We start from the raw sequence: 19,922 nt of genomic DNA, 5'->3' as shown, positions 1-19,922 counted from the left end.
GCAATCCTTAGAGGACACACAAGAAACCAGAGATGGTGCCTGTGCCTGTGGCTGGGGGATAAACTACAAGTGATTTGAGGTTGGAAGTAAAGTCGCTCTTTCTCTTTAATCCCTGTTGTTTCATTATGAATTAGAAGAAAGCTTTAAGAAGGGTGGGTGGGTAGAGGGATGGGTAGGAGGTTAATGGAAAGAGTGAGAAAGAAAAATGGGAGTGAGGGACAGGGAAGGGAGAGAGAGAGGAAGAAAGAGAGAGAGAAAAATGGGAGTGAGGGACGGGGAAGGGAGAGAGAGAGGAAGAAAGAGAGAGAGAGAACAGGGAATGATAGAGTTTTAAAGGAACTCCTGGCCTCAGTACATCCCCAAATAGCCCCAGCTTTGAGAACAGCTGATATCATAAATGTTAGACACAGACAGCCATCAATAGCTAAGTGTCTAATAAATGATTTTCCCAGCCTGGCTGCTGCTACCACCCAGGGCAGTTGAACTTCCCTCCCAAGGCATGGCTTCTCTGGCTTTTCCCCCTGCTGAACCAATTACAGAACATGATAGCAGTGCCATGATTGTTTTTTAAAGGCTTGTGTTTGTCACTAAATGCCCATTAAGCTGGCCTCCTTGCTCCAGTTACAGCAAGCTAAAGGACAAATCCAGATGGCACAAACAGTGCCCCTTCAGGCTTGGTCTGCAGGAGGCCAGGCAGCACAAAAGCATTATCAGTTTGAGACTCCCCAGATGCCTGACACCCACAGGTGCATCCAGGTGAGACAAGCTGGCAGCGAGCAAGCCATCTTCAAGAGCTGCATCCAGGCCTGCAGCAGAACGGTTAGCAACAGCTACAAGGATTGCTTGGCAACCCGGTAACAGGTGGTGCCTCATGTTCTATGACAGGTGAGAGGCCTGCAGCTCCTTCCACACAGCCCCCCACCATGGAACACGGGTTGCCTGGGAAGATGCAGAAAACTCCCAAAGCTCCCTCAAAAAGGTACCCTGAGGGGTTAGGGAGATAACTCAGTCTATAAAGTGCTTGCCTTTCAAGCATGAAGTTCTGAGTTCAAGCCCCAGAACCTACATTTAAAAAGCTGGGCTCGATGATGTGTGCTTGCAGTCCCAGTGTAGGGAGACACAGAGAGACAGATCCCTAGGATTCTGTGGCCAGTCTGCCTAGTCAACTCGGCAAGTTCCAGGTGAGTAAAACAACCACCCTCAGGTCTCATAACAAACGGACAAAAAGATCCAGAGTAGCTGAGGAATAAAGGCAAAGGTTGTCCTCTGGCTTCCATAACACATGCATCCACACGTGTGTGTGTGTGTGTGTGTGTGTGTGTGTTTGTGTGTGTGTGTCATGTGTGTTTATGTGTGTGCATGTCATGTGTGTGATTGTGTGTATGTCTGTGCGTGTGTGTGTCTGTGTGTGTGCATGTGTGTGTGTCTGTGTGTCTGTGCATGTGTGTGTGTGTCCGTGTGCGTGTGTGTTTTCACATTGTTTCTTGACAGCCACCCTGAAACCCCAACTCCTTTGGTTGAAAAGACAAAGAAGTAAAGCCAGGCCAATTTTTCTACCCTACAAAAATGCTGAGTTAGGGCCACAACAGCCTCACAAGGGCACACAGGAGTCGAGCAAAGAAAACTGCAAGTGAGCATTCACAGAGATCTGTATGTCCATGCACTCCGGACCAGACATGAAAAACGATGCGTTTGGTGTAAGCCAGCCCTTGACCACAGTCCTGAGGGAGAGAATGACAGGGAGACTGAGTGTAAAGGAGGTGTGTGATGGGTGGCAGAGGGAAGCTGTCGCTGGGCCTCCACAGCTTGAGATCCTATCAGATGGATCTTATTTCCCAGCTAGGAAGCGGTGGGAGGCAAAGAGGGTCAAGCAGAAAGAAGGCACCAAGGTTCTTCCTGGATAAGGCTCTCCGGGCAGAATCTGAATGGGAACACGGAGCTTGAGAGCTGCATAGGGCAGAATCCAAGCTCAGACTGGACCCCTCTGAGTTTGAGGAATATTATCTGACTCCTTTGGAGAGACTCTTCCCTGCAACTCAGCAGAAATGATGTTGATTTCCTTGTCTTTAAAGTGTTCTGGTTCCATACAGACAATGCACGAGACACATGTGCTCCTTCCTAGGTGAATCAGAAGGCCAACATCACGCAAATGAAAAGGGCACTCGGGGCTCGCCGGGAATGGGGAGATGGGGAAGGGACCAATCAAGGCTTATCCTTTCTAACTTAAATCAGTCCCATCCCATTCAAAGTGACCCCTGACCATTCACCCAATTTGGGAACAGCAACAAAGCTCTTACGACTGCCTGTATATAAAGGACAAGAGTTTGCATGAACAAATGAGACAAATGAGCACAAACAGAGCACCACTGTGAGCAGTGAGGTGAGCAGCAGGGAAGGGCAGAGCATCCAGCATTCCCTCCTCTCCAAGCACCAGCCCCAGGTCTGGACCCTCCCTCCGGCCCAGCTCAGCAGCTGCAGCAGAAGGCTTGCCTGAAAGAAGCCCAGCGCTACCTATCCGGATGGAAAGTTCCCTCTCAGGGAAGAGCAGTGTGGCGGGGCCCTCGGGATCAGACTTCTTCTTCATCAGAGCAGGGTCCAAGTTCAGTGCCAGGGCTGTCTGGGGATCTTCCGCAGCACCCTGAAACAAGAAGCAGGTCGTCACCACAGCACTTCCGTGTCCTTCCCATGTCCTGCTAAGAGTACCTGACATGACCCGGCTCTCACAAACTGGATTGTGTAGAAGATGGCAAGCTTCGGGTAGATGACTTTGCAGGTTCCAAAATCCAAGATCTAAGGAGTTGGCACTGATCCCCTAAATGATAATACCCCCATACACACACACACACACGAGAGAGAGAGAGAGACAGAGAGACAGACAGAGACAGAGACAGAGACAGAGAGACAGAGAGATGGGGAAGAGGGAGAGGGAGAGGAAGAGGGAGAGGAAGAGGGAGAGAGGGAGGGAGAGGGAGAGGGAGAGGGAGAGGGAGAGGGAGAGGGAGAGGGAGAGGGAGAGTTTGTCGCTACTGTGTACTGAACATGACAGACTTGGAACATGACCTAGTTAAGCACATGGGACACTCATCCATACCACCTGTAGCTACCTCTTCTGGGGACTGTGACAGAATTCCAGACAAGCAACCTGCAGGACGAAAGGCTAATTTTGCTGATTATTTCAAATGATTCTGTCTATGATGGTGGAGAAGGCACTGCAGAGCAATGCAGTTTGCCTCACAGCAGCCAGGAAGCAAAGAAAGGAGGCAAGCCCCGACTTCTCCACCTTTCCCTTTTCTCTCTTCTTAACCCAGCCAGGCCCTAGGCTGAGAAGATGGTCCTGCCCACACACAGAAGGGGTCTTCCCACTCCAGGCAATCTTCCCGTGGAAATACCCTCACAGCCACAGATGAGCCTCAGCATTGGTTACTAGGAATCCAGTCAACCCCAAAGATCAACAGTCACAAGGCCGCCGCTTGTCAGCACGATACTAGGACACCTCCCATGAAGCCACAGTGCTCTCCTCCTAGGATGCAGAAGGGTGGTGTCCCACCTCACCAAACAGGATGCATTCTGTCCTCTGAAAGTCCTCAAAGTCACGGCCTCAACGTCACTCAAAATCTCAAGTTCAAAGTCTCTTCTGACACCTAAGGCAACACCCAGCTGTGAATGCCTGGAAAATCAAAATGCAAGGTGCATGCTAACCGTCTACAAACGCACAGAGTAAGGATCCCTTATTCAAGACGGAGGAGTGGGAGAATAGGGAGGACAGGCTGAAACGCAGCAGGGGACCCCACGGCTCCACAACTGGTGTCCAGGGCACACACTCTCGCGGAAGCACGCAGCAGCTTCCCAGGAGATCCTCACAGTGAGCGTGGTTCAATCACATACAGGCCGGTCTCGCAAGCACCCTTATTAAAGATCTGGGTGTTGTGGGCTATTCGGACACTGTGAATATGTATTGCCATGATTGGTGTAATAAAAAGCTGAATGACCTATAGCTGGGCAGAAGAGACAGGCGGGACTTCCAGGGCAGAGAGAAAACACTGGGAAGAAAAAGTGGAGTCACCAGCTAGACACTGAGGAAGTAGGGTGGGCAGTACAGCGTGAAGGTAACTGAGCCATGTAAAGGAAATAGATATGGGTTGATTTAAGTTATAAGAACTAGTTAGGAACAAGCCTAAGCTAAGGCTGAGCTTTCATAATTAATAATGAGTCTCCATGTCGTTATTTGTGAGTTGGCGGCCCAAAGAAAACTCCGCCTACCTTGGCGGAAGCCTCTACACAGCCATGGCTCGTGCATTCAGTGTGCCTGCCAAACCAAATGCTATACAGACAACACCAAATCTGTTCCCATGTTAAATCACCAGACCAGATCTGACCATAGCTACAAGAGACCAATAAAGGCCTGGGTGAAGGATCTAAGAACAGAATTCCTTAGATAGCCCTATGTAAGCAAGAAACCCTGGTGTTCACTATTCACAAGAAAAATCCTTCGGAGGAGTGTGTGGATTTATGTCGGGCATGTGCTGTGAGTGGAGTCTGGCCTAATATTTGATTGTCTCAGTGTAAAGTGTTTGGCTTCTCTTCAACGTAACTGATCTCTTTACAAACTATGCCCTCCTTGTCCACAACTTACAGCTTACTCCTTTTTTTCAGTCAGCCTACATATTTTCAAATCTTTCTCCTCTGCTTTTATGCTCACAATTCTCACTATAAACTTGACTAAAAGCAGCCAGCGATAAACCATCCCGCCACCTGAAGCTTATGCTGTCTGGGAATCTCCTCTGCCAAGTTAATTTATGCTTTACTTTCTTTTTATTATTTTTAATTGTGTCTGTGTGTGAGAGAGAGTGTGTGTGTGTATGTATGTGTGTATATGTGTGTGCACATGTGTGTACATGTGTGTATGTGTGTACATGTGTATATGTGTGTGTACGTGTGTGTGTGTGTATGCATGTGAGTGCAGATGCCCACAAAAGCCAGAGCCACTGGATACCCATGGAGTTGGAGTTACAAAGCGTTGTCAGTGGGTGTTGGGAATCAAACGCAGGTCCTCTGCAAGAGCACTGTGTGTGCTCTTAACCACTGAGCCATCTCTCTAGACATATCCATAACTTTAAAGTCGGCCTCCCACAAAGTTTTAGGACACAGGTAATGTAAACAGAAGTCTTTGCTAGGACATAACATGCATGGTCTGCAGCCCGGCTCTCAGCAGAGGGCTTCTCGCATCAGGAACCAGGAGTACATTCTTCACTTATCTGAGTTTTTATGGGATTCTGGTCTCCTGAGTTTCCAGCAGAATCACCCACTAAGTCTGCTTACAGCTTCTAGGGCATGTATGGCCCACATCTCTAAATAATTCCAAATTGTTCCCACATGCCAGAGAAAGGTATAATGAGGGTTAGTCATACAATCCCCCAATTCTGGTACCAGTTTTCTGCATTTGCTACTTCTCTATCACCATAACACAAGCTCCTGGAAGAAGAACAGAGGAGGAGGAAGCATTTATTTTGTCTCACAGTTTTGGAGACTTTCAGTCCATCACCATGGGGAGGGAACAGCATTGGACAGTGGTTCGGAACAGCAGGTCAAAAAGCCAAAAAGGCATACAAACTGCAGCTTTCCTGGGGGATATTTCTTTTGGGAAAGAATTTCAGAAAAGGTGTGCCAGGCTGTACCTTACACACACACACACACACACACACACACACACACACCTTTTTGTTTTCTCATGGCCATGATGATCAAGGACAAAAAGAAACTAAAGATTCTGATATTTTATTTCATTATTTCTTTCCAATTAAATATTAAACATGAACACTTTGTGGTGTCTCAAATATTTTTTCCATTGTTTTTTTTCCAGTTTCTTAATTCTTTATACATCAAATCTTCTATGGAGTACTTTACCAAGAGTACCAAAGCCTCATTTAATCTTGTTTGAAAATGGGGAAAGGAGCAGAAGCCCCCATCCCTGTTCGGCCAGTCCCACACAGTCCCCAGCTTCTACACTGAATCCTGGAATTCCCCCTCTGTCACACTGAGTGACATCTGGCTCTTGGCATCATGGTCAAGGCTGACACCACAGATGGACAGAATCCTGGGTGGATGAGAAGCCCTGAGCAAGGCAGCCCACACCTCTGCAGAAGGCCCCTTCAACCACTTTCGGGTGACAGCTGGTGTCTGCATGATGAGCCGTGGGCCACGGAGTCGCAGCTCTTTGTTTGTTTATGTGCTTTAATTATTCCTAATTCTCCATCTCCCGCTGCTATCTGACAGATCACGGCAGCAATAAAAAGCGTGCTTCACCATGAAAGGGGAACAGCTGACGGTTTCGCCTTTGTCTTCCTTCTTTGATGATGTGATCGGCGAAGAACTGGGAGAAAGATGGAGGTGGGAGGGGAATCACTTCATTGCAGGGGAAACACCACTGCATTCTTGTGCACCAAGCTGAGGCTGAGACCACTCATCCAACTGAAACCCTCCAGGAAGGCACAACTTGGAGACAATCAGGTTGATTTAGGACAATGGTTTTTAATAGCAAGATTTTAGTCTCCCCTCCCCAGACCTCAGAACCCTGAGAACTAAGCATCTTCGGCTTTTCCAGTGGGTGTGTGGGTGGTTCCTTTGATATTTCTCAGTATTCTATCATGTATGAGACAGCCTCAGAGCAAAGGACAATCAAATGACAATATCGCTATGTGGAGAAGCCCTGGTTTTGAAAGATTTGGGCTGACTAAGACCTCACGGCTCCCCGCGTTATTACAGATTAATGCTGGGAGCCCCGAGCTCTTGTTCCTACCAAGAAAAGAATTCTGTCACTTTCTCGGATGACTGCTGCCTGCCTGCCCTCACGATTCAATACATTTTTAATTAAGCATCAACTGTCTACCAGAGCTCTGCAGCTCCTCGAGATATAAAAGAGCCAATTCCCATTCTGCACGAACCGTCCCTTCTCCTTTGAGAGACCATAACAAACAATCAATGACAGATTGAACAATTAGAGACCTGAATAGTGACAATGTTCAAAAGAAAGGGACCAGGAAGGTGGCTCAGTGGGTCAAGCGCTTATTGTGTAAGTGTGAAGAACAGAGTTTGGATCCCAAGCATTCAAGAGCCAGGCACAGTGGAGGTGCCTGTGACCCAGCTCTTGGGAGGCCGAGACAAGAGGATCCTTGGATCTCATTGGTGAACCAGCTGAGAGACCTGAGGAATCCCAGCTTCATAAGGCAGAGAATGGCCCAGGAAGACATCTGGCATTGACCTCTGGCCTCCACATGCACGTGCATATATGTGCGTTTCCACATATGTACATATACATATACCATACACAAAGAAATTGAGTAAATGCAGAAACAGATGAAGAAAAATATGTCACAGTCAAGGGTTATAGCCACTCTTGTTCCGAGCTCTGTGATGGATGGTTGTCCAGTGACTTGTATAAGCTTTGCCATTATTAAACACAGAGAGGTGTGTGTGTGTGTGTGTGTGTGTGTGTGTGTGTGATCCTTGGGACAGTGGCCTTTCTATGAAGACAAGCGTTTAGGAAAAAAAGAAAAGGAGAACAAATCATGGCATCCCCGTAGCCCTTAGATCTTTCTACCACTTCATTAACCCAGACTCTGGTGGCTGTGTTCCTTCGGATTCATGTTTTAGGGAGTAGGAGAAAATACACTAAGAAGCCTCCACCCCAGCTATACTGGAAGCTGCCCTTTTAGGGCCAGCAAGACGGCTTAAGACAGTGATCTCCAACTTTTTCCTAACACTGCAACCCTTTAATACAGTTCTTCATGCTGTGGTGACCCCAATCATGAAACTATTTCTGTTGATACTTCATAACTGAAATTTTGCTACTGCTATGAATCATAAATATCTGTATTTCCCAATGGTCTTAGGTGGCCCCTGTGAAAGGGTAGCTCAACCCCAAGGGGTCACGACCCACAGTTTGAGAACCACTGGCTTAGGAGGTATAAATCTAAAGACTTGAGTTTGATCCCCAGATTTCACAGTAGAGAGAAAGAGAACAGACTCCCTAAAGTTGTCTTTATGCATTTCTGTCTGCATGTGCACCCCAATGCATTCTCCCCCCTCTCCTGCACATACTCACACATACAACTAAATAAACTTTTTTTTAATGAGACCCCCTTTTTAAATGTTATCTATCTTATTTTACATGTGTGTTACATGTCTTTATGTTCGTGTACCACATGAGCTCCTGGTTCCCAAAAAGGTCAGAAGAAAGCATAAGTTCCCCTGAAACCAGAGTTATGGACGGTTGTGAGGCACCATGTGGTGCTGGGAACTGGACCTCGATCCTCTGCAAGAGCAACAAGTGTTCTTAACCACTGAGCCATCTCTCCAGCCCCAAGAGGCTTCCCTTTTTAAAAAAACTGGAACAGGACCAAGATATCTCACCTGTGTCCATGCCCACCTTGCCACCCATCACAAACTTGACCACACATTTACCCTTCAGAAGGTTAAGGCCTTGTGACTGTTACAACGTATTGGCCCCAGCTAAGATATGCCTGTCAATACAAGGATGGAGGGAGAAAATGGGATGTAGATACAATTTGACCACAATGAAGAGCAAAACACTGTTATTTACAGAAAAATGGATGAGAGAGGAGGGCTCAGGTGAATTCAGCCAGACACACAGAACAGCAAGCAAGTACCACAGGTTCTCACACACACAGGCACTAGACAGTCAACCTGAGAAATACAATAGCGCTTTCTAGGAGGTGGAAAGGGTGTGAAAGTAGGGGAGCATAGACTTGATCCTTACCAGTTGTAGGCATGGATGGAATATGGACAATTGGCAAGTATTAACTTAAAAAGAAAAAAGACAAGAGGGCCCAGGTATGCAAATGGGTTACAGAAGCTTCTCAAAGGCTACCTGGGATGGTGGCACCCTTCTCCTACACCTGTGACCCCTCCACTGTCTCCCACCCTTAGGTTGCAGCATCCCAGGGCTCCTTTCTCACTGCCACTCACTGGCTGATTGCATTCCAAACACTCATCACCTTCCACTCCCAGACTTTGATGTGGAAAATGCAGAAATACGACCCCTCCTCTACCCTTCCAGGAACAGTTCCCAGTGGGACACATGAACTCTGCTTTGGCAGCTTCCTCAGGATGCCCCTGGCAGAAGGGGAAGGGGTCAGAAGGCATCTCCAGGCACAAGGTGGCTCTTGCTGTGCACCTGGTGTCCAGGCGACAGAGTGAGAGAGTTCTGTGTATAGATGCCCTTCATAAACACAGCCTCAGCCTGTGCAGGAGGCATCAGGAATGGAGGGCGAAAGGCTTTTGTGCCTTTCTCCTAATGCTGTGGTACCCATCTTGATGTGCTAGCCTTCCTTTCCTTTCCAGGGCTAATTCATCCCAATCTCCATAATGATTTTCCATTCTCGTTCCCTATTTGAAACCTGGTAGCCTCATAAGTTGGGCCAAGGGACTGTTTCAGTCTCCAGGACACATGTGACAGGTTCCTGACTCTCTGCCACAGCCCTGAGAGTGCCTGGCTGGTGATTAGAGGAGCGAATCACCTTTCTCCCGTCCCCACCAAAAGGGCTTTGGTCAGCTTGGGCTTGCTGTGTCACTTCATGGCTTCCAAATGGCAATGTGCATTCCCACTCCCCTCCGACCTCTCGCTCTGCCCTTCCTCCCCCATTTCCACCCACAACTCCTAACTCAACTCCATACAGAAAGTCAAGAGTGGGCCGCGGGAGGTAGGTGGCAACGCCCATCCACGGTTCCAGACCTGGAGAGCTCCATGCTCATGCAGTAGAATTACAATTATTACTGTTATTATTTTTACCATGTGTGGTTTGAGGCCAGTGTCTGGCCCACAATACACAAGACGGTTTCCGCCCACTCCTGCAAAGAGGCAGGAGCTGGGATGAATAGCATTTTCCAAAAGGAATGCAGAGGAACAAAGGAGAGAAAGAAGAGATAAAAGGGAGGTGGGAGAGGCGGGACAGACAGGGGCAAGGGAAGAGATTCTACAAATGTCTCACATTAACACAAAAGGACTCGGGATGTGGTACGTACACCCAGAACCTAAGATGATTCTGCTCACCTTGGTTGGCTGCTCCCAGGTGAGGAAGAAACTGCCAGAATCGCCCAATAACACGCCCCAAACAAGTCAATATGGCTAGGAAGATGACTCACGGATGAAGAGCTTGCTCTGAGTCTGATGACCTGAGTCTGGATAGCAGCATCCACTTAAGAGCACAGGCCCAACAATGCGCACATCTGAAATCCCTGCACTCCTACAGGAAGATACAAGGCAGAAAGCAAGACTTTCCAGGCACTTCTAGGCCAGGGACCTTGACCCACGCAATAAGGAACAAGATGTTGTCTTAAACAAGAGGGCAGGTAAAATCAGACTCCTGTGGTGTGCTAGTACACACACACACACACACACACACACACACACACACACCAGAGAACATTAACATTATGAGAAGGACACAGTCATCCTCAGGCAACAGCACCCCAGGACCCCTTTCTTGCTCGCCCACTGATGGCATTCCCAACATCCTTCCCCTTCCACTCTCAGACCTTGTTTTAGCCTCAGATGGAGAACAGGACAGCGAACTAAACACAAAACACACCTACATAAATGGTAGTAGGTACCTGACCCCTGGAGGGCCTGCCATCTTCCAAACTCTCTGTAGACAGACTGGCACATCTGCCCAATAGTGGCCTTCACTAGGCTTCATGTCATACATCCTCTTTCCTCCCTGCTGGGCATCCCAAAGCTACCAGCAATGGAATCTAGGGAGAATGAAAGGCTGGCCAGGCTCTCATGCTGGCGGTTCACGGGATTCGATCTTTCCAAGCCCACATACACCAGCCATCATGCTCACAAGGTTTGGGGTGGGGACTCCTTAACTTTGCCTCAGGTGTTAGACAACCTAGACTCTGTGGGCTGAGCTTCCAAATCCCCTAGAACAGAGACTCTTTAAGTATGGTCTGTGAAGAAGAGGTCAGAACTCCCTGGGGAAGAATCAAGAGAAGTCGGGTAATTAATTGGCGCCCCCTGGCGAACATTACACCAGGGGAGAAGGGAACAGGGCCCTAAAGGGGAGCGCTGTTGTCAGGGACTCAGCAAAGATGAGGAAGGGGCCACAGGGTGACCTGCCTGAAGCAACACCTGAACTCACTTTCCTCCCTGCCCGCCTCTACCTTCCGCCATCCCCACTTAACCCAGACACACAGGTGATGCTGAATAATTGATGTTGCTTTTATGGCCATAAATTGCCATAAAAATGACACTGATAACATAATCTTAAATTATTCCACATAATGGAAAAAAAAATAAATGTCGCCCTCGATCGCCAGCTAAAATACGAATGACACTTACATAATAAATGATTTTCTCTTGAAGGGAGCCCAGCATGGCCTTCTGCCCAGGGCCAGATTGGCTCAGGATGTAGAATGGCCATCCTCAAAGCAAATGGGGACACTGTGTTGAAGAGACAGAGAGGCTTGGGGGTACAGTCCTACTTCAGGCCCTAAGACTGCAAACACTGATGTCCCCCTTTTCCTCAAGTTTCCTAGACGTTCAGGAACTGTGGGTTCATAGAGACAGAAATGACAATTAAGAACTCCTAGTGACTTATAAAGTGCAACCCTCTCGGCATCTCTGGGACACGGTGTTTCATCTCTAACTCAGCCTTGGTCCCTCATTCTCATGGCAACAAGAACGCTACATCCAATGAAGAGTCAGTAAGGTGGGGTTAGAGCTCTGAGTTCTTTTGTTCTTCTGGGAAGCTTTCACGCATGCACCCCGCCTCCTCTGGGTCCAGGGTGTCCCCTGTGTCCTCCCCTGACATCTACATGCTCCTGCCATCTGATGACCAAAATGAAAGCTCATCGTGTCCTATGGTCCTATTAGAACCAGGAGGCTCTTCAAGCAGACACTGTATATCCCATAGTATATCCCATATATGCATAGCTTCCATGAGCCCCACACTCTGCTCGACATAGAGTTAATTCCATAGAGAGGGAATTAACTCAATACGATGAAATCTCCAAACCATCTACACGCTACAGAGAAGGAAGATGTGGACACACAAGGAAGAAATGGCACCGGGCAAAAAGGGGAAAGGGAGGCTCAAATGCACCTCAACTGAATTATCACAAAGGGTGGGCATTCCCCCATTTCCATGCTAGAGGTGGTCATGAGCAGCCATCAGTATGAGGTCCAAAACCTCATGAAGACGTAAGCCTGGAACTCTCCACCCAAAAAGTCCCACTCTGTTCCCCTTCCGTACAAGCACAGGACTGACCACCCAGCCTGCTCTCTGCTCAGGTGATTCCCCCTTCCCCCGGAAACTGATGACCCTGCAAGGCCACAGCTCTCTTTCTTGCCACTTCGGACGACCTGGTCTTCAAGTGCCACATGGACGCCATCCATCACTGACATCTGGCTGTACCTGAGCTATGTCAGTGTGTGATGACATAGGCTTCTCCTATTCCTGATGCCAATCGATTACTATTCATAAATCAAGTCTATTTAATCACACCGAACAGATTTCAAAGCATGACAGTGTTCTACAAAGGTGTGGATCTGTAGAGGTAGCCAAGCGGCATTCTAGGTAGGCCACTCATAGCTTTGATTCCAAAGAGCTGAATGACCTGCTGGTGTGGGTGACAGAGATGGTGCAGAAGCTTCCCAAATCGGTCTGCTACTTCTTTTAGTTCACAATGTGGTTTTCCTTAAAACAGCAATGATGTAAAGGAACGCAAAGAACTACGTACAATAAAGTAACTTGCTTTCTGCTCTACACTCACAGGTGTCATCTAATGCCAGCCCTCATCCTACGTAGACTAAATTGCATCTGTGTAAGCCACTGAGCCCCTTCTGGTCCTTCTTAGGCAATGTTTTCCTGACCTATCTGACAAAAGAATCTCAGATCACTAAATCTTCACCAAAGGAAAAAAAACCATGTGTTTCAGGTACCTGTTGCTAAGGTAACAACCCCCAACCCCAACTGCTTGCTTTAAACCAGCATCAGTTACTGCTGTTCTGCAGTCCATTGGGCTCTGATGCTGTTGGGCCTCTATTGTGCTTCAAGCAAGCTAGTGGCTCACCGAGGGGTGGACGGTCTGGGCTGACACATGCATCTTTCTGGTTGATGTCCAGAGCTGGCTAACTACGGGCTGTGAACCACTGCCTCCTCTCTGTGTGACGGCTTATCCTCCATGCAGGTAGGCTAGGTTGGTTTGTGGTAAACTTGAAACTGGTCTCCAGTGTCAAGTAGTTGTCCAGTCTCTGCTTGTATCAAATTTGCTATTGTCTCATGGACCAAACCAAGCCAGGGCTTCCTCATTGTGTGGAAGGATGACTAATCTGTGGTTGCTCCTTATTGGGAGCATCTACAGTGTTGTGGACACAGAGGGTCAGTGTCATCTGGGAGGAGTCTGTGGTACCATTGCCATCCACAGCATATGTACGGGCACAGAGAATATGCCATACAACATTGAGAAACTGGCCCCAGGCCCTGACAGCTCCCTGTAGATCCAGACTATAGAAACCCCAGCTCAGTCTCTTCCACCCAAAACAGAACACATCCTCAGAGGTCTGCAAGCTTCAGGGGTTTTTTGTGTTATATTTTTATTACAATGATATTCTGAAGAAATGCCAGGGTCAGCCACCCCACTGCTGGATTTTCAGGGCCTCATTTACATGTGCATGTCTGGGTAAATGGGTTACGGCGCTGTGACTGTGTGTGACTGTGAGGGAAGACAGGGTGAGCATCAAGGTTGGCTCCACAGATGAATGCTGTCTGGAGCCAGAGCAGGCCACGTACTCCACAGCCCTGGAGCCCCAGGTAGATGGCAGGAGTCTCCACAAGGCTCTAGAGCTTCACTGGGTGAGCTAATTCCACTTGGCACCTTCGTGGGCTAGAGCTATTCGGAGCCCCGGGAGCTGATGGTGGAAGCTGGTACCACTGGAACTCTGCAGCCAGTGGGTAATATTAGCCAGGAAGGAAAAAAACGTTGTTGGATTTGATTGATTTGTATTGTCCCATTTTCTACGACAGTTGAAGAGCCAAATCATGAGTTCAGCTCACACTTAGTTTTATACTTGTGCATGTTTGTGCTTATAAATACACACACACACACACACACACACACACTTATATTGACCTCGAGATGTACTGATTTGATTTGATGCACAAACATATTAGTCAAACAGGAAAAACACTGTCCTATACCTTGGAACAACTGGCTACTCTTTCTTCTTCCCTCCTTATCTTGCCACTCAAAACACGGGCTTTCCTGCCTCTGAATCACACACTAGCGCAGCGGCTGTGAACACTCTGCAGGAGCCGCAGGAGCCCCGTCGCCGGCTTACTGTGCTCTAGAATAGCGACCTGTTTAAATTATCACTCTCTGGGCTTCTGAGACCTCAGGCACACCTGTATTCTGGACAAAAATAATCAAAACCTCCTAATGACACTGTCTGTTCTTGCCCATGAGCTCTCAGAGTTCCCTGTTTCATAGGCTGCTCTGACAGAACAGATTGAACAGATATACACGTGTAAGAAAATCTATACACAAGCAGGCAGTGACTCCATGAAATCTCACAGCAGAGAGCACAGGTTGTATGTAATCACACATATTTAGTCATATATGGACCTATCAGTGTTCAGCACATGAAGCCACATGGAGCAGTGTTCTGAGAAAGTCCAGGCTCAACAACATGCACTGGACCTGTTTCTATTTAGGGCAAAAGTAGCTGGAACCCTCAATCTCAAATCTTAGCACTTCTGCAAGCAACACTCCATGTTCACCATGTATGAAAATGGTTCCGTAGAATTGGTCAGACAGGCTTGTATGCATAACCCTTCTAGCTATGCTAGCTGAAGATTAAGAAAACTAAGAAGGTAATTACTTTTATTAAAAAAAAAAAAACCCAGTCCCAATTTTAAGAAATAAGGACAGGAATGGCTAAGCCAGACCTTCTGTCACCAATGCTGGGGAACAGCTCTCTGTCAAAGCACTGCAGAGGAGAAAGGGCAGAGACCAGCTCACCAGCAATCCCTAGAGCCTTGACACTCACTGCTGACAAGCTGACACCAGAAGGAAAGAAAGGCTGACCACACCTGTCCAAGAGCCAGCCCTCAGCAGGTGACTGCTGGGAGACCAGGTCCCTCGTCTCAGCTGGGGAGCCATGTCCAGTGGTGTGGGGCAGAGAAGAGGGAAAGGCCAGAAAGAAACAGGCTTGGCCTGGACCCCGTTTGGGATAAAGGGTTAGTGGGATGGAGCTGCCCGCACAAACTCTCATCCGTAAGCACTCGGCTTCTCACTTGCTTTCTCTTACTTTGTCTTAGACCAATAGTGATGCACGTGGCCAGGTGGCACTAAGATCTGGGGTCATTTCCCTCCCATTGCTAGGAAGAAAGTTTATATCTCAAACCCTTGTACCTCAGCAGCCAGATCTTGGGACAGGGTATTTAAAGAGGCACTTGCATTAAGATTGGACGCGAGAACACGGGAGATGACTAAGCACGTAAAGGCACTTGCCATAGCACCTGGCAACCTGAGTTCAGTCTCAGAGACCCAAATGGAAGGGGAGAACCAGCTCCATAGGCTGTTCTGTGGTCAGCCCAGGGAGTGTTAGCTTAAGCAAGTATTTTAGAAGGTAGCAGAGCAAAGACTGGGCCACTGCAGACTGCCCACATCCTCTATACCAGTGCATAATTCAAACGCAAGAGTCTCTAATTGCGGATGGCAGTATGTGGGAGGGAGGACCTGTTCTAAGCTGTAGGACAGTAGTCTTCCTATTATGTAGTGTGGGATACATATGCATGCGCACGCACACACACACACACAGAGAGAGAGAGAGAGAGAGAGAGAAAGAGAGAGAGAGAGACAGTAATTAAATTATAAATAATAGTAAATTGAATAAGGTTGGTAGTAGGCCTAAATCCAATGGCTAATATCCTTCTAAGGGGAGATTTCGAAGAGATCTGGACAGGAGTACAGTGTGAAGACCAAAGGAGACCCGCTGTCAGAACCAGCTGGAGAGAGGTGTGGACAGAGCCTTCCTCCAGGCATCTGCAAAACCCTGCCCTGCCAGCACCTTCACTTCTGATGTCTGGCACCCAAAACTGTGAGGAAATTAATCTCTAGGCTTTAAACCATCCAGTCCGGGGGGACTTTGTCGTGACAGCCCTAGCAATCACTTTTTCATTTATGGAAACAGTGTTTACAGAAGCTAATGACTCACTGAGCATCACACTATCAATCAGAAGAGCAAGCAGCATTTTTTTTAATTTTGCATTAGCATATATTAATTATATATAATGATGTGGTTTATTTTGACATTTCCATGCATGTTTATAATGAATTTTGACCACATTCATTCCGTACTGACCTCTCTTATCCCCCTCCCACTGATTCCCTTCCTCCAAGGTTTGTTCTTCTTCTTTTCCCATTGTTTAACATCAGGTCTAGAACTAGTTATGAAGCCCACACTGGCCTCAAACTCACAATTCTCCTGCCTCAGCGTTTGGGAAAATTTGAAGCCAGATCTTCTGTTTCCAAATACCATCATTCACCCAGCACAGTGCTGTTCCCACGGGGCAACCAGCAATGTGCTGGAAGGGATGTGGTTCCGAGTAACATGACGCCAGGCACACCACAAGGATGCCCCTGTCAGGGAGTCAGGATGGTGATTTCCAGGCTGGCCTGTTCTGTATAACAAGACCCCACTGAAGAAATCAAAAAAAAAAAAAAAAGGAAGCAGAGGCCTAGAAGGAGGATGGGGGAGAAAGAGGAAAAGAGGGGGAGGAAGAGAAAGAAAACAGCCACCACCACCAAGACACGGGCCCACACGGTGGGCAGAGTTTACATGCGTGCAACAGGTACTCAGCCCGTGTATCTCCACCACCAGGCAATGGGTGCTCATTTAGGTGTGGTCTCTGTCTCCTACATGGTAGAATCCAAACACAGAGTCCTGAACCTCAACCTCCTATCTACAATGCATGTAGCTCCCCCATCCCCCCCCGCCTCCCCTCCCCCCCACACACAGAGAACTCACCTCCGTCTACAGAAGGCAGGAACTAAGCAAGGTCCAGTTGGATGAGCACCTGGGATGGTTCAAGTCTTTTTCAACCTGACTGGATTGGGAATCACCTGGGAGACACACTCCTGGGCATGTCCGTGAGGGTGTTTCCAGAGGGGTTTGACTGAGGAAGGAAGACTCATCTTCAATGTGGTGGCACTATCCCACAGGGGCCCAGACTGAATGCAAACAGAAAATGGAGAATTGACCTGAGCACTGGCATTCATCTCTCCGCTTCCTGACTTCACGCACAATGTGGCTGCTTGCTTTAAGAGCTTGCTGACATGCCTCCCCAGGCAGGATGGACTGTACCCTAAGGAAAGGTAACAGGGGCCAGAGGGACGGCTCAGCAGAGAGGAGCATTTACTGCTCTTGCAAAGGACCTGGGTTTCTTTCTAAGCACTCGTATTAAGCCGTTCATTTGCAATTCCAGTTCCAGTGGAATCTGACACCATCTTCTGGTTTACACACACACACACACACACACACACACACACACACACAGAGTTTTTAAGGAAATTTTTTAAAAAGAGCCTAGCCTGCAAGCAGACCTCTGGGATACACCAGAAAAAGCTAACAAATGACCCTGCTGCTGTTAAAGATGGTCTGACGTGAAAAGCGAGACTAAGAGAGTTTGATTCTCGGTAGGGACAGAGATGTCCTCATGCCTCACTGGAGTACTAGTGCCTTCACTATTCACTACGGGAATCACAACAGAGGAGTTAAAAACTTACAGTAAGAGGAAAAGAGAGAGAGACTGGGACCCCCAAACGTGTCAAAAGGGTTCTGGTGCTGGATTCCTGCAGCATTTCCGAGTTAGCATACATAATGTTTCCCAAAATCTTCTCACAGGTCGAAGGATGGGCTTCTGGATGCTGGGCACGGGTTGGCACTGGGTGTCAGGAGGCCAGCATGGCATGATCGCACCCTCTCATCTTTGCAACCAGGACTTTGTCAATCCTTGGGTCTCTGCCGAGCCTCCCAGGCCACTGCCTTCTCAATGGCATCCCATAATCTTTATCACTAGAGTCTGAAACCCCCAATTCTCTCCGAAAATAAAAAAGCTTTTCTGCATCCTGATAACCACTACCTCCTAGGCTGAGACACAGCTTCATAGAAGGAGCTGTCCACTGGGGTAATCGACACAAACCAAGCCTTCCAGAAAAGACGGGCCATTAGGTGACAGAAGGTAGAGAGGAAGAGACCGACTGTAAGAGGAGACTACCTCTGGCAATATAGAAACTGTGAATGGCACGGAGACCACTTCAAAGAGAAAGCAGGGGCTTTGAAAAACATATCTGATTTCTTTTTAACGGGATGGGGCTTTATCCGTGGCATCTCTCTGCTTGGAGCAGAGTTAATTATTCAGCTTATCTGAGCTTGATGAGGGCTGGCAGCTGACACGGCATTGAAGCAGCTTGCTTCTAAGGGACTGTTTTTCTGCTTCCCGCTGTGGGGATGTGGGGACTGCCACCTTCCCCCTCTTCTCTCTTTTTCTATGCCTAAATTCCAAAGCATAGCATCAAATAGAGATGATGCGCCTGTGAGATTCTTACTACTGAGTAGCAAGCTGTCAGAAACACAGCAATTTGGAAAAGCCCCTTTATGATTTTCAGGGTTTAGGAGTCTAGGTGTGGGCTGGCTAGACCCCTGCTCAGAGCTTACTGAGCTGAAATCAAGCCTGGGGTAGAGGCTGAGCCCCATCAGAGGTCCAAAGTCTTCATCCAAGACAGTGGCCTTTGGATGAATTCAGCTCCTTGCATATAAATGATACAACTCGCCATTCTCTTGCTGGCTACTACAGCCACCACTCCTAACCCCTAGCGGCCACTCTTGGGTTCTGGACATGTGGCCTCCTTTAAGGCTAACTTAACTGGCTAACTAGTGTGTCTTTCTTCACACTTCTTAGCCCTCAAAGAGAAGCAAGTCCCACCAAACAAGTGGAAGACTTGTAAGACAAGAACTTTAAATCTCTGAAGAAAGAAATTAAATAAGACACCAGAAAATGGAAAGATCTCCCATGCTCTTGAGGACATAGAATTAACATAGAAAAATGTCAATCTTACCAAAAGCAATCTACAGATTCAATGCAATGCCCATCAAAATCCCAGCAAAATTCTTCACAGACCTTGAAAGAACAGTATTCAACTTCATATGAAAAAAAAAAGAACAAAAAACACAAAATAGCCAAAACAATCCTGTACAATAAAGGAACTTGTGGAGGCATCACAATCCCTGACTTCAAACTCTACTACATAGCTACAGTACTGAAAACAGCCTGGTACTGCCATAAAAATAGACAGGAGGACCAATGGGACCAAATCGAAGACCCAGATATTAATCCACACATCTTCGAACACCTGATTTTTGATAAAGAAGCAAAAAATATAAAATGGAAAAAAGAAAGCATATTCAACAAATGGTGCTGGCAAAACTGGATATCAACACGTAGAAGAATGAAAATAGATCCATATCTATTGCCATGCACAAAACTCAAGTCCAAATGGATCAAAGACCTCAACATAAAACCAACCACACTGAACCTCATAGAAGAGAAAGTGGGAAATACACTTGAACACATTGGCACAGGAGACCACTTCCTTAAAATAACCCCAGTAGCACAAACACTGAGAGAAACAATTAATAAATGGGACCTCCTGAAACTGAAAAGCTTCTGTAAAGCAAAGGACACAGTCAACAAGACAAAATGGCAGCCTGCAGAATGGGAAAAAATCTTTACCAACCCCACATCAGATAGAGGGCTGATCTCCAAAATATACAAAGAACCAAGAATTGGTCATCAAAAGAACAAATAATCCAATTAAAAATGGGGTATAGACCTAAACAG

At 47.4% G+C, this 19,922-nt stretch overlaps 1 protein-coding gene across 1 annotated transcript in view; it reads right to left on the bottom strand.

Moving 5' to 3' along the window:
* Positions 1-1,866: 1,866 nt before the first annotated feature.
* Positions 1,867-19,922, bottom strand: part of Slc39a11 (solute carrier family 39 member 11) — a 107,507-nt gene continuing 89,451 nt past the window's right edge. Inside the window, exons 5-6 of the mRNA XM_042054857.1 lie at positions 2,354-2,638; positions 1,867-2,118 (exon numbers count right to left, since the gene is read on the bottom strand). Of these exons, the coding sequence (XP_041910791.1) occupies positions 1,867-2,118; positions 2,354-2,638 (537 nt within the window). The remainder of the gene's footprint in view (positions 2,119-2,353; positions 2,639-19,922) is intronic.

This window comes from Arvicola amphibius, chromosome 4 (genome assembly GCF_903992535.2).
Source record: "Arvicola amphibius chromosome 4, mArvAmp1.2, whole genome shotgun sequence".
NCBI lineage: Eukaryota > Metazoa > Chordata > Mammalia > Rodentia > Cricetidae > Arvicola > Arvicola amphibius.
This window is presented reverse-complemented; position numbering and strand designations above follow the sequence as displayed.